This window comes from Nipponia nippon, unplaced genomic scaffold (genome assembly GCF_047370975.1).
Source record: "Nipponia nippon isolate SJK-2023a ecotype South Korea unplaced genomic scaffold, ASM4737097v1 scaffold_4, whole genome shotgun sequence".
Classification (NCBI taxonomy): Eukaryota; Metazoa; Chordata; class Aves; order Pelecaniformes; family Threskiornithidae; genus Nipponia; species Nipponia nippon.
In genome coordinates, this window is record NW_028262358.1 from 60,339,355 (window position 1) to 60,354,623 (window position 15,269).

At 38.1% G+C, this 15,269-nt stretch overlaps 1 protein-coding gene across 5 annotated transcripts in view; it reads right to left on the minus strand.

The window, feature by feature from the left end:
• ADGRG6 (adhesion G protein-coupled receptor G6) overlaps nucleotides 1-15,269 on the minus strand; it is a 115,432-nt gene that overhangs the window by 26,105 nt on the left and 74,058 nt on the right. For all 5 annotated transcript variants that reach the window (XM_087774077.1, XM_087774079.1, XM_087774076.1 and 2 more), the window contains 6 exons: nucleotides 11,390-11,529; nucleotides 10,569-10,683; nucleotides 7,771-7,832; nucleotides 6,067-6,274; nucleotides 5,430-5,595; nucleotides 2,023-2,163 (listed from right to left, as the gene is read on the minus strand). In XM_087774077.1, the coding sequence (XP_087630203.1) occupies nucleotides 2,023-2,163; nucleotides 5,430-5,595; nucleotides 6,067-6,274; nucleotides 7,771-7,832; nucleotides 10,569-10,683; nucleotides 11,390-11,529 (832 nt within the window). The remainder of the gene's footprint in view (nucleotides 1-2,022; nucleotides 2,164-5,429; nucleotides 5,596-6,066; nucleotides 6,275-7,770; nucleotides 7,833-10,568; nucleotides 10,684-11,389; nucleotides 11,530-15,269) is intronic.

Consider the following 15,269-nt stretch of genomic DNA (forward strand, 5'->3'; position numbering starts at 1 on the left):
AAAACTAGAAATAAATATCAGATGGTCTCTTTAGGGAAGGCAATTTAATATTTTCTTACTTTTCCTTTGTCTGGGGAACTTTTCTTTACTTTTTCTTTCCCTCTTTAGGGAAGGCAATTTAATATTTTCTTACTTTTCTTTGTCTGGGAACTTTTCTTATGCTCTTTTGTCTGGGGAACTGATGCCTACTCCTGCACTAGGATGAGATGTGTCACACCTCAACAGTGTCCATTCTTCTCCATCGACTGGCTTTAAAGGCAACTTATGGACAACAGTTCAGGCATATGTATGTACATTGAACACACCTACCTTTGGTGAAATGAATCTCACCCTGAATAGCTTACATCAGTTTTTCATATAGTCTTCTAAATAATGTAACCACCAGATTTTTAATGAATGACAGGATAAAACTTACTAGGATTCTCTCAGTTACAATAAAAAAAAACCAAACTCCAGTGCTGTAAAGTACGATGTTTCATTGTTACATTGAATGCTTATATGAAATACAGCTAAAAGCATTGGGATTTTTTTAATTGCGATTGGAATAAATATATTTATGAAATACTTTTATACTAATGGATAAAGTTATTGGGTTTGAGATGGCATGTGGATCAATTTATTTTTAGGCTTTATTTTTAGGCCTTATTTATTTATTTTTTTAAGACTTACTGTATTTTTAGATTTACTAAAATGTGAGTTTTACACATTTTTATTTAATTGTGTTAAACATGTCACCCATGGATAGTTTGAAAAACACACAAAAAATGGAAGGAATTTTAGCTGCAAATTTAGATGCAAATTCTCCTATTTTTTGCTTTTCAATGACTTATTAAGTATCCCTTAGAAACACATTCTAGCACCATTAAAGGACACGTTCTGACTTTATATGGTTTTATGCCATTATGACAAGCCTACATCTGTATTCTTCTGGTTTCTTTATTAAATATATCCATCCTGTTTTTCTCAAAAGTGGGCTTAAAATGAACACTATTTTAAACAGTTAAAGATACTTCGGGGTGTATTTCAGAAGGCAACTGAGGGTCATGGGTATTTTCTTGCCTAGATTATCTGAAGAATCTGGATACACTGCCAATAAAAACGATAATATAGGGACAATACAATACTACAGAGTTCTGCGGATGCACAAGAGCCAAAGGTCACCTGAAATGCTAATGGGAAAACAAACTCAAGTCTTCTGAGGCTCAGTCTATAGTTCACTATGAAAAAATGTTTCCTTCTTAATTAACTCATTTTTTTTTTCAAAACAGGTATGGTTTTGGTTGTTTTTTCCAAGCTGCGAACTCTTCCTAATTTTTTTGGCATCCACCATGCAGGAACTATTTATAATTACCATGTGATGGGACCCCAAGGAGAAAAAAAATCAAATCTACCTGAGTCCCTTGAGTTTTCCGGTACAAGTATTGTTATCCTTATTCCATATTAAAATACGGTGTGTTTATGAGAACACATATATGAAAAGAAGAATAGTATGTATAGAAACAAACGTTCTCTGGCTGATGACCATCAGCCCAGAGTTTCCAACTGAATATAAGTAGTCAGCTGGATATGAGTGCCAACCAACTCTTTTAAGGAAAAGAGAAAGAAAGAATACTTGGCAGTGTTATAGGCCAAACTCCCTTCTGATAGAAAAGAACCTGGCTCCACTGAACATCAAGGACCTATATTAATGTATTTTAACAGAAGTTATACCGTTTAAGAGGCCTTGCTACTTTACTCTGATTATAAGCAGCTGGGGTTCAGTTTTCCATAGATTGCCCTGAGAAAAAGTTTCTCTCACATGTGACGGGAATTTGCAGCCAAATCACTGACTTGAATTCAACTTGGGCACTTCAGCTATTTTGTCACTCTGAACACGACACTGTCTCTAGTGCCTACATCTACTATCACCTTCTCATTCCTGTAACTCATAAGATGCTGTGAAATGATTACACTACAGGAAACTTTTAGCAGCTGCCTTTGACTCACCCTAACTGAAATGACTTAACACACATTAAAGTTTACCTGAAAAAGGCCATTTTTATTGAAGAAAGTAAATTGAGCCCTGGATATAACTTCAAACTCATCTTGACTTAAATTCTTCAGTAAACTTGGTGGCAGAACAACAGAAGCGAAGGCATTTGTCTGATCCTTGTCAAAATCTATCTGTTAAATAAACAGAAGAACATGTTCAAACAAAACCCAAACCATCCATTGTCCACAAATGGGTTCACACCCTTACACAAACATATCTAAATGTGGGATTAGAACCAATCAACACTAATATGACCTGTACCTATGTAAGAGTTGATGCAACAAATAAATAAAAAGAAGGCTTAGGAGGTTTTCCCACCCTTCCAGCATGAGATCAGCCTTCTGCTACAGGAAAGTATTAGACAAAACAAACAAACAAACAAGCAAACTCCTCCACTGCTATAACGATGATTTGGAAATAACGGGATGACAATAATGGCAGTCATAATAATTTTCAGTAACCCTCAAGATACTTTTCCTCATACCAAACAATGTTGAGAACTGAAAAATATGCTCTGAATCCTTCTTTCTTGAGTTGTATTATTTGGCTTGATCTGCACATCTGAATTAATTCTCTTATGAGCTTTTCTAGCCTCTCTGTTGCAGAACAGAGATTTAAAAATAATGACTAGTGTCACCTCTATATTTATCGTGCTATGTAGCACAAAAAAGACACTTTCTGCTATCGGTATAAGCTTAATCTATACTGGCAATGTGTCAGAGAGCTGAAGGCCCCCTATGGCACAGGGATGTAACATGCGAGCAGGTAATAAACGAGGATGCAAACTTGCATTTTATTAGCTACCAGGCAGCAATTCTATGACTGCACACTCTCCCACCATGGCATACTCAAGGTGTGCCACCCTACCCATCAAAGGAAGGGGAGCAAGCCATCTTACGGTGGCTTTACAGTAAAAGCGTTCAAGAATTTTACTGTGAGATAAGGAAACTCACACTCTTGACTTCTCCAGAGGCAACTTGGGCATGTATTTATGCCTCTCATGATCAGTTGTATGATCCTAAAAGCACCATTAGCTAATAGAAAGTCAAAAGCCATAGGCTACTGATAGATTTTTTTAACTTCTAAATTTTCACTGATTTACTGTGACTAACAGGCACCCTTGGAAATTAGTAAGATGTGGTTCATAGATATCTGCTGACAGGGCTAAATGCAGTTGAATAAAAGATTTTCAAAGGATAATTCTGCCACATTAAACAGAAAGTGTGTGTGTGATAAAGATGTCCCATTAGGTATTGTCTGCAAATAGAGTGGAAGAGGCTTCTATAAAGAAGTATGGATGTATTACAGGAACAATTTAATAATATGAATCACCAAACGCTAACTTAGTCAAAGGTTTGGCAAGAAACATAAAGACACAGGGGACTGAAATAGAATCTTTCCAATGGCCATGGATACATCTGCTTGGTATCTACTTTAAGAAAAAAATATGAAATAAAATCTGGAAACATTCTGGCATACAGCTTGAAAAGTTTAATGCTCCCTGATGAGCCTGAGAGAGATCATCACATCACTGGTGAAAAACCTGGGCTTTCACAAGGGAATCTCTCTCCAGCAGGGACAGCAAGTATCTTTCCTGATAGGCATGGAAAATATAAACGGTGACCACAGCTGCTGCAGACTTTTCTGGTAGGAAGGATGCTAAGAATTCTCAGTCAGCTGTTGGAAATGTAAAAGTCTGAGAACAAAGTCATGTTCCAATGGGAACATTATAAATAATTTGACGGAGTTTGGATTTTATGATTATTTAGACAGTGCTGTAATAAATGATTCCAGGGCAAGAAAATTCCTGGATGTCCTCAAGCCACAGATGGTAATTCTTATTATACATGCGAACATCCCAAACCTGACTTCAGAATTTTTCCTTTCCTCTTTCCATAAATACAGGATGAAATCTGGAGGAGAAACGTTCCTTTGACAACAATTAAAGAACAATCAGCTATTGAGCTTCATTAATAAGAGAGCTAAACAAAAGTAGATTCACAATCATAAAAAATTTCTAATAAAATTGATTCAAAGAAATTTTAGACAAAACGTCTATGAATAGAAATATGTGAAAACTCAATTACATGAAATCCATTTGTATCTATTTAATCCAGCATTTGAGTTTTGAGCCAAAGTCTATATACACAGCATGTAAAAGGCCTGCAGCCTATTATATTACTACTACTTTTTATAGCACTGTCTTCATGACTGTTTTTGATTTTTACACTATATAGTACTTTATAAAATGATCAGACATTTATTATGATTGTTGTCTTGTCAATTTGCAGCGGGAATTAATGTGGTTCCATAAGATGCTTACGCTCTAGTGATTAGTCTTTAATCGTTTTCATAATGCCATGTTTGTTTAGATTCAGATTTGGTTCCTCTGGCCTAAACAACAGTAGGTTTTTCTATTTTTCTGTTTAACCTTTGCTGTGTGTTTCTCCAAGTAAGGCTCACTGTATTTGAGTGGTTAGACTCCTAGGAAACTGAGATTACATTACCTCTGTCATAGACTTCTTATATAACTGTGAAAAAAGTATATTGCACTACATTTTTAAAAGCACTAAGGTGCCATAAGATGCAGAGAGGCACGTAGTGAAATTTAAAAAGCCTAGGCACCTCATTGCTACTGATTTCAACATAATCGTTTGCAATATCACAATAGGTGCTCATGTGCATCTCAAATGCTATTTCATATCCTTTAGATGTCTGAGCATATTCTATTCTATTCTTTCTAAAGAAGAAAAAATATTTTTGAGGTGATGACAAATATCTTAACTATAGCAGCCTGTCTAGATACTGTAGCACTGGAGACCATTCTGCATTTTGAGTGATCTGTGTTTCTTTTATTTTTCATGTCTAGGCTGGACAAGCTCCGCATGAATGTCTTGAACCACCTCGGACATCCCGAATGGCACAGGCCTATCAACCTACATGTGGACAACTGGATCAGCTTTAGGTCTCTGTTAGCAGTAGGTGTTTAAACTATACTGGAAGGTTGAAGACCTGTTATATCTGCAGAAATAGGTGTCTTATTCTAAAGCTGAAATGCATCAATGGAGTTGTTAGCTAGTGTACAATGGGTAATACAGCAGACTGTTAAAGATTATTTTCCCTTTTCATCAATAAAAAAAAAAAACAACTAAAAAAGGATAAAGTCTGTCCATGGATTTGTAAGCAAATTACTTTTCATCCATATGGAACATGTGAGTTTATCTGGGTTTCCTGTCACTCAAGGAAATACTACATTAATCTGTTTGGACGATTGCAGGAAAAAGGAAATAGAAAGTAGGGGCAGAACTGGGAGTTGTAAGTGGTTTTATAGGAACTGCAGTAAACGCTTGGAACAACAGGCACATTTCACATTCAAATACAACTGTTTGTTCCGTACCTGGAAATCAGATGCATTATTCTGTGGACTGACACTGAAAGAACCACCTTTGAATGAAGTTGAGTTTATAGAAGACACTCCAAGTGCGAGGTTTCGTGTTGAAATACTCATGGATGGACCAGTGAACTGGATCTTTAAAGCCAAGGCATCAATAGTTTTTAGAGCTCTAAAAAGAGAAATAAAATTATTCTAAAAACTGAATACAGCTCTGTATGCTCTCCCTGTTTAAGATGATCCTCTTATTATTGACTATGTTTCTATCACCCATCTGTGTATTCACAAGGAGACTGTCAGGCTGTAAATTTATGCATCTCTGATGAAAACAAAAGCTTTTGATTGATAGAAACTATCTGACTACATATCACTAGTCCTGAAATAATTTTCCAACAATACTTTGGTCTATGCTGTGTCATGTATCAGGAGACTTCTTTTCCATCCAAATACTTTATCTTTGTCATGCACATTAATTTTAGTACAAGAAGAAGTATTTGTATATCTAATTTGGAAAATTATTTTTGATGGAAATCAGAAAAGTTTGATTTTTGTACTGCAGTTGTTTGTCTATATATGGAAGGATGAATCCTTCCAACCATGCAGGTTGCTCTCAAAAGCTTGTCTCAAATGCAGAAATACTTACTCTGAAGATGATGCTGCCAATACACTGTCTGAACTGGTTAGAATATTGGAAAAAATTGTCACCACGGTAGAACCTAGAGATTCATCAATTTCTTCATCGTTCACAATTTTTTTGAGCTTCTGCACAACATCATTTACTTTGTCTGAGGTTAGCTGCTGCCCTTCACCAGTGAGATTCAGAAGCTGATTGGCTATATCAGCTGCATTTTCTGTAGGTGTACACGTAAAATGAAGTAAAAAGAGAAAATAATGCGTATTAGTCCTGGAGTAATTCAGAAATACAAATTTTTATCCTCATTGTTGAAAGCTAGAGCATGTTCTGTGGTACTTGTAATGAACATAGGATTTTATAATTCTATCAAATGTATAATTTTATGGAAAAGTACATAGAACCTGCTGATTATTATATACTGTCCTCATTGGCTGTGTCTGTCTTTTCCTTAATTTGATTTGAGTTTGTAAATCAGAACTATTATTGAAAGGACTGAATGAAAGCAAAAAGGGGAAGTAAGAAATAAAAAGCATATTTTCTCTCTTTTTTTTTTTTTTTTTCCTTATGCTATCCTTTTTCTTCTCACTGGGAAAAACAGTTTGACTCTTGAAATGAAACAAATGCATCCAAAGTCACTATTACTGACAAAATATTCACTCTTTTAAGCTTTGGGGAGAAAGTCTGACCCCACTGTAAATGTTTCAGTTCCTTCAGAGGATTGTACTCTTACTCAGAGGGTTGGCAAGCACAACACACAAGCAAATTTCATGAACAGAATCTTCCTGGTAAGGAAAGTTTGACAGTGTGTCCAATGGCAAAACATTAGTGTAAATCACATGTTAAACTCTAAGTTTGATGCCACCTGGATAGAAAACTAATGTAAACACTAACATTTTACAATATCAGAATATTTGAGATTTATTGGAATTCACAAATAAGATTTTAAAAGATCAGCCTTTAGCCTGCAACTGGCTGTGGTTTTTTAATGTTGTGCTTCATAATATAGCTTTTGCTACATTTACCGTAGAATGTTCATTTTACGTGAAACAATGTTTTCACATAGCCTGACTGCAAGTACTCAGTCAACTATGTTAGGTAGCCAGGCTCCCTAGGACCCCTTTATCAGTGGAGAAAGAAAAAGAAGCTTCTCCAAGAAGCTATTCAGAAGAGGAGCTTACGGTAGGTGCTCTGAATTATATGAGAGTGCCACTCTCTTCACTAGCTCTGACACTAAAAAAAGGGGCCATAAAATTGTTGTCTATTTATTTTATTACACTTTTAAGGCCAGAATGACATCAAGGGGTATTTTGCAAACAGAATAAATCTGAAAATGTCTGATCGTAAGCCCAGTGAAGCGAGTGGGAGTCTTTCCACTGGCACCTACAGGCATTGAAAACATATAAAAATTTGTCTGAACTTGAATATCAAATTGAGGCAAGCTACCATCTGTCTCTATTCTTGTTTAAATTACCTGAAGAGTTTGATATATTTCATTAACTGGTATCCAGAGCTTTTCATGGGTGGGCTGAATTCAACTTGGTGCACCTCCCCAGAGTTCAAATATTTACTTTGCACTGATTTTTTAGAAAGATTTTAAACAACTTAGCATAAAGGAGGAAGATATTCTTCCTTAATGTAACTTCCTTATAGTAAGCAGTAACCGAAGTCTACAAAACTATTCCTTTAGCCAGAGACCAATATCCATATACCCACCTGTGCAATTTCTAAGATCAGGCTGGCCCCAGTATGATGTATAATTCTTCAGACCCAAATAGCTGAAGTGGAAAAATGACAAAATTCACATTACATACAATAGCAAAATTATCTAAATGTTTCATAATTCTGTTGTAGGTGGCACAGTGGTCCACTCTTCACAATTTTCCTAGCAACATGGCCCCTAGTGAAATGAAATATGTATGCTTGACAGTGGAAATATGTGATCAATTAAGTGACAGTGCTGAGAGAAACCCCAGCTCTTTTGGACAAATTTCCAGCTGATTCCTATACTGATTTGATAAACTGCATCAGTGGAAATCCTGGACTTGTATTTCAGGAAAGACCCAAATGTTCATAGAATAGAATCATTTGGGTTGGAAAAGACCTTTAAGATCATCAAGTCCAACTGTTAACCTAGCACTGCCAAGTCCACCACTAAACCGTGTCCTCAAGCACCACATCTACCCATCTTTTAAATACCTCCAGGGATGGGGACTCAACCATTTCCCTGGGCAACCTGTTCCAGTGCCTGACAACCCTTCTGGTGAAGAAATTTTTCCTCATATCCAATCTAAACCTCTTCTGGCACAACTTGAGACCATTTCCTCTCATCCTTTTGCTTGTTACCTAGGAGAAGAGACCAACCCCCACCTCCCTACAACCTTCTTTCAGGTAGTTGTAGAGAGCAATAAGGTCTCCCCTCAGCCTCCTCTTCTCCAGACTAAACAACCCCAGCTCCCTCAGCCGCTCCTCATAAGACTTGTGCTCTAGACCCTTCACCAACTTCATTGCCCTTCTTTGGACACACTCCAGCACCTCAATGTCTTTCTGGTAGTGAGGGGCCCAAAACTCAACACAGTGTTCGAGGTATGGCCTCACCAGTGCTGAGTACAGGGGGACGATCACTTCCCTGGTCCTGCCGGCCACACTATTCCTGATACAAGCCAGGATGCCACTGGCCTTCTTGGCCATCTGAGCACACTGCTGGCTCATATTCAGCCAGCTGTCAGCCAACACCCCCAGGTCCTTTTCCACTGATGTTAACACAAAATGTTGACACAAACTATTATGCCCCCTATTATGGCCTGATTGGATGCTGTTTCTATAATTTCCCTTTGATATAAATGGCTTTGATCAAGTCAATAGCAAGCCATAATACCTCTCAGAAGAACACACATAGGAGCTATGAGGAGATATAAACTTATGCCACTCATGAAAATTAGGGCAGGTCATCATCAGATCCAGGTCCAAGGTGAGAGGCAGATATAAAGACATTTTTTTTCAAAATGCTTTTTTAAAAAGCCATACCGTAGGAAAACACCCAGATATGGCTCCAGAATTAAACACACTTTTTCCTCAGTTTGCTTTAAAGACAATCGTGTTATCAGAGCGTGGCAAAGGCAGGATGAAGAATGGGAAAAAGTTTTCCTTTCATTCAGCATGATAGAATAAAGTTATTCCTCAGTTGATCACCTTTATTATAACAGCACACTAGCAGGTAAACTTCTGCTGTGGGATGCTCTGGACTAGAAGAGACCATTAGAAGAGCTGCCTCTTCTCAGAACACATCCCACCTGTGCTCCATATTGGCAAAAGCTAGTGGAGGCAGAGGCAAGGAAAGCATTGCACAGTGCAGAACACAGTAATTTTTTTTATAAGAAGTGCTGTACGCGGACAATCAATGGTATTGTGTAGACCACAAATGAACAATAAAGATAAGCAATACTGGGGCAGCAAAGGCCAGAAGCCTTAATTTTTAATGATTCTGAGGCTCTGACATAAAAACAATTTGACTTCTGCACTACTCACTCTACAATAAAAGTTGGTCAATCATAATCCAGCAGTTCTTGTACAAGATTAAGAGGCTGAGGAAGTGAGTTAGTTAAATATAATGCTGGTTTCTTTCCTGTTTGGCACAGAACCTCAAAGCTGATTCATATCCATGTTGCCATACTGTTTTCAAAAAGTAAAATATCTGGTCTTTTCAGAACATGTTCCAGATACAATGTGGGCAGATAAGACTACTATATTGCATTTAATGGTGATCATCCTAAATACTGAAGAAATTAATTAATATTGCATCATCATAGCCATGTTCAAGGCACTCAAAGGAGATCAAAGCAATATTGTTTTGGTAATATATCAAAGGAAGTAATAATATTTCCATTTTACAAATGGGTAATAGAGATACAGTGTCTAAATCTTTTGTAGATGTTCACAAAGAAAGTATACATTAGAGAAAATTTATCCTAAACCTTAAAAACACAAGTTCAAATCTTTAAGCAGAAGATTATCCTCATCTTCAGTTATGACAAACTACTGGCAAAATGCTTGTTTCACAGGATTTCTTTTACTTTCCCTTAACAAGATGAGAGGTTCTGGATTAAACCAAATACACATCTCATCTTCACAGAATTTTGTTGAGAATTTCTTCTGCAAGTCAGATAGTAGTAGTGGAGTGGTAGCAAATGTGAAACTTTGGTTTTGGTAACATAAACATCGTGACTTGAAGAAAGCAGTTTCATTCTGTAAGAAGATGCTATTTTTATAGTCATTTTGAATATGTATTAATTGTGGGCATCAATATGCCCTACAGAAGTGGTAGATGAGGTTTTTTTTCTTACCAATGAAGTACATATGCTTACTGCACACACATAATCTCTCACAGTATAGAAAAAGCATCTTCCTGAAATACAATACCAGCCAATGGCAACCATTATGGAGGATGCAGTTTAACTATATAACCAGAAAGTTGCATTTGAAGCTCTCAGCTTCTTAGATATTTGAACACCTACCAGGTTCTTGATGCAGTCTGAACTGAGCTCCCATGGCATAATGTGAAGTTGGTCACAGTTGGTCTGGTATCTGGCCAAAAATAGTTTGGAGGGTTTTCTTCAGCTAAACATTTTTCTGTGAAAATAAAAATATATCAGTGTTAATAGTAAATTTCTTCATCTAATCATCTTCCATTCCTTGTCCACAGCTCATCAGCCAGTCTACAGCACAAAGCTATCTTCAAATGGAATGCTTGGTTGTTATCTATAGAGTACTGGCAATGGAGGTGTGCACAACAGGGGACAAAATATACTGCTGCTGCTCAAGGGAAAGGATTGAATGTGCATCCACTTGCACTCCACCAGTCCCCACCTCATCCCTCCCAAGGGAAGGGCAATCTCTCACTGGAAGAAGTTGAATGGGAAAAAATGAGAGCTAAAAGGAGATTGATTAAGGGCAGCAGCTGGCAGGAGCACAAACAACATGACTGAGAAGTGGGCATGAGAAGCCTTGAAGGTCCAAAATGTCTCATTATAGTTCTGACTGTAAATCACACTTCTTTATCCTCAAACTACCAGAGGAGCTGTCAGGAGCTGCCCCAGCCTCTTTGAACCAGACAGCAAAACACTGACTAAAGCAACCTGGACAACTGTGTTTGTGTTAAAAGAGATATCTTGAGCACAGCTCTCTGAGATTAGTGGAACAATGAGGCTTAAAGGGACAATTTAAAATCTGAAACAGCCATACCGTTTGGAAACACGTGATTATTTTAACACAGAGGATGCTTATTTATGGACAAGCAAACAAAATCCGTTGTGTAACAAAGCTGAAAACTACTTACCCACTGGATCAACAACCACAGCATGAAGCTTATATCCTTCCATAGTCCCATTATTACTTATGAGCTTCTGTCGGATATCTTCCTCTTCTAAATTGATGTTATTGGTAGCATTATAAACCAGAAGAGCCAAAACCTCAAAACTGCAAGGAAAATTATCTGAGTGTTTGAGTCAGAACAGCAGAGGCCAAATGTGTGGAAACATAAATATCTGACAAACTCTGTTTTTTTGAGTATGGAACAGTGTCACCAAGACAATGTTGCTCATTAGCTGTAAATTATTATTTTTGTATATGTAGGGCCACAACATGAAAGTACAGATGGGAAATTTCATCCTCTAGTTACCATTAAATAAGCATCTCATCAAAAGAGCTAAGAAATGTTTTCAGAAGATTTAGATTATTTTAAAATATATTAAAAGATGAAAGCATAAAGTTATGAGCTGTGACTTCTAAATGGGCCCTAATTAAATTTAAAAATCTGGCTGCTGATGGCTTAGGAGCTTAAGAGCTGATTCATCCCACCTGACAAAACTTGTCAGGATGGGACAAGTCATCCTCCAGAGGGTCTCTCTCCCCATTAACTACAGAGGAAGACTAGAAGATTAATGAAGAACAGATGCCTAACATTTAAATGTCTAGATTTTGATGGAGTGAAAAACACCCTGACACACTTCTGAAACTTTTAGTCCTAATTAGGAAAGTCTAGTTGCTCAGATGAGTAATTCAAGTTTGAGCAGTAATAGCTGTTTTGTACTGTAGCCCAGTGCTACTTTCTTGGGCATAAGAAGTAGTTCAAAGTGCCCAAGTCTCTTTCCTGTGAGAGAAATAAAGCAGTCCCCACCCTTGTCCAAAAACATAGCTTCTCTGGAAGGGAAATAATGAACAGAAAAGCGGTTCTAGCAGGACACAGCAAAGAAGCCCAGAGTGGAAGGCTCAAAAATTTCCTCCTGGGACACAGAAAACACATGTTGGAGAAGAGAATATGTCGGTACCCAAGAGCATTGCTTGGCTCTGGCTAGTAGGAGGTGACGCCACTGAAGCATGGAATATTGGATCTCCATGGGAGCCAAAATGTGGAAAAAAGGAAAAAGCAAGCTTGCTTTGGGCTGTCTTCATCTTAGCCTTGCCCTTGGATACCCAGCAGCCTGAATAAAGACAGACCTTCGCGGTGTGTGAGCAGTTCCTGGCAGCCTGGGAAGTGGCAGCACTGCCAGCACACATACAGTGAGCAGGGCACACACCGAACTGAGCTGCTTTCATCAACGGCCCCCCGTGCAAGAAAGCAGCAGTGAGCTAAAGGGTCTTGCGGTCTACCTGAAGAACAGTAGGAGAAAAAATCTGTAGGGGCGCTGCGTGGGAGAGGGCTAGTAGCGTTTTCAGGTACCCCTTCCTAGACAGACGAGGGCTTCATCTCCAAAAATCTTCCAGAAAGATGTCCCCATAATGACAGCTCAGAGTTGCACTTCCCAGAGGTGCCTAGTCTGGTACAGTATAAAACTACAGCTTCGTGTACAGATGTTGCTCCCTCTTTCTGTCAGACATCATTCTGAAAACTGAATAACTCCAACCGATAATTCTGAAGTACTCTTATTAGTGAAATGGCATTAAAAGAGCTGGCATTAGAAAACAACCTCTCAGTCTAGGAAAAAAAGAAAAAGAAAAGAAAAGCCCAAACCTCATAAACAAATCACAAATGTAAACTAAATACTCCACACATTTCACTGTTGCAGATGTAAAGAAATAAGTAAGTAAATTTACACAGTCCCTGGTTGGTGGGTTTTTTTGGTTTTTTTTTGTTGAACACCAGTACACTTTTCTTTTTTCTTGCCATATCCTCTGTTTTACTGGTAACATGTTGCTGGAGAAGAAGATAAAAATGTGACTACCTGCTGGCTTGGCTTGTTTTTTTCCCCAATGGATGTATTTTAGCAGAGAAATTCCAGCTATCCCTGGCTAGGTTGCTCCTGCCCTGCTCCCAGAGATACTGATTTCCTCCTAACATTCCTTTGGTCTCTGTGGAGTGGTTAACATATGGCAGTAGCCTCAGTAGGGTGGATGTGCATTAGCAGTCTTTTGCTGTATACCTCAGATATATTGTGAGGCACAAGTTTATTATGGCATTTATTTTTAGTAGAAGCATGGAAATTGCCTACAGGATTGCCAATTCCTTCAGCCCTCCAGTACTTCAGCCCCAGAGTCTCCTGGCACTTAACCATCTTTCCTAAAAGATTCTGGCTTCACTCATCTATTCCCTTTACTTCAGAAGAGGAAAACTTAATATACCGATGCCACTCCCTACCTCAGCACTTTGGCTGCAAAACAGAAGTCATAAGTGAACAGTCACTGCTACTACTATGCTGCCTATTACAGGATTCCCAACTAACCAAAATGATATTTAGTACCCATAACTGTGCGGAGGGATAGTTGCAACAAAACAGAAGGGATAATGATAGATGTGGTAGAACTGGTTACAGTTATCTTGAACAATTATAGAGAAAAGTATTGATTATGAAGCACTGATAAAAATAATCTGTTAAACCACTTTGTTATTTGTTTTCTGAGAAACTCTTAGAGCACAAGTCGTGTATACTGCGTAATAAGAGCCTGTTCCATATTATGATGAAAACAATTTCTATAAACTTTTCAGAATGACTCACGCTAGCTTCCCAAAGTAAATAAATACCTTTTAACTTGACAGCTGACGCAATATGAAGCTGAGTGCTTCCTTCCACTTTTGTCACAGTGAGATCCCAGAAAGAAAACATTTTAATTGTGAAGAACAAAATTCTTGATTTTGAAAACAGTAGGCCTACACTCAAATAAATGGCAATGCTGCCATGCTCTGCTGGTGTCACCGGATTTGCTACACCCAACCTTACATCTTTTATTGTGTGCCATATAAAAGCAGATAGATTCTCGCAGCAGTAATCAATTACAAATTACACGTCACCTACAGCAACCTGTACTGCTAGTATTAGTGCTGTCAATATAAAAAAATGGACTGTGCTGTAGGTAAACACAACGGGGATAAGTCTTTATGCCTCTCTCTTCTTTGACTGAAATGGTGACAGCTGGAGCAAGCAGGAAAGCAGGGGAAGAGCGGCGTCTATCCCACTTTGTCCTGGTCTGTTGAGCTAAGCTGGCTCAGAGAGAGGAGTTTATGAAGCTGTACCCTCATCAGAGGCACATGCAGCAGTGGGGGCCCCTGCGCTGCCATGGCGCATACCACAAAGCCGGCTTTCTTCTCCGACAGCATGACTCAGAGCTATTCCAGGACAGTGTGCCTACACACAGGCTGTGGTCTCACTGCTACACGATGCGAGGAGCCTGAAGGAAGGATTAACAAACCATGCAAGCTGTGCAGCACAGACTGCCTCATACCTGAAGATAGGTGGTTGATAACTAGCAATGCATATTTCTCCTCTTGTTTCAGTTGTACTAGACAGGCTGAACTAATACTGAATTATTGTGGCTGTCAAACTGTTTAACAAATCACTATTAATTTATTTTGTAGTTAACATTACTTGATTTAAAGTATATAAAGAGTCATTTTTAAAGCACCTAAATACTCAGGGAATCTAAATTTTCACTAAAAGTCACTGGGAATTTTATTCTTAACTACCCTGGCATATTTTAAAAAGTTTTAAGATGTCAGCATTAAATTCTTTACCAATCTTGCTGTTATGCTGGCTTTGAAGATAAGCAGTGATGGGTAGCTATAACTCAAGACTGGTGGCACAGGTAGGCCCACATAGTCACCTGTAAACACTACTAACTTCTTCACACTAACTGGACAGACAAAAAAAAAAAAGCTGACTATTGCATAAGTCACTCAGTGAAGATGTAATACAAACAGCAGACAAAATGTTAGAAAACACACA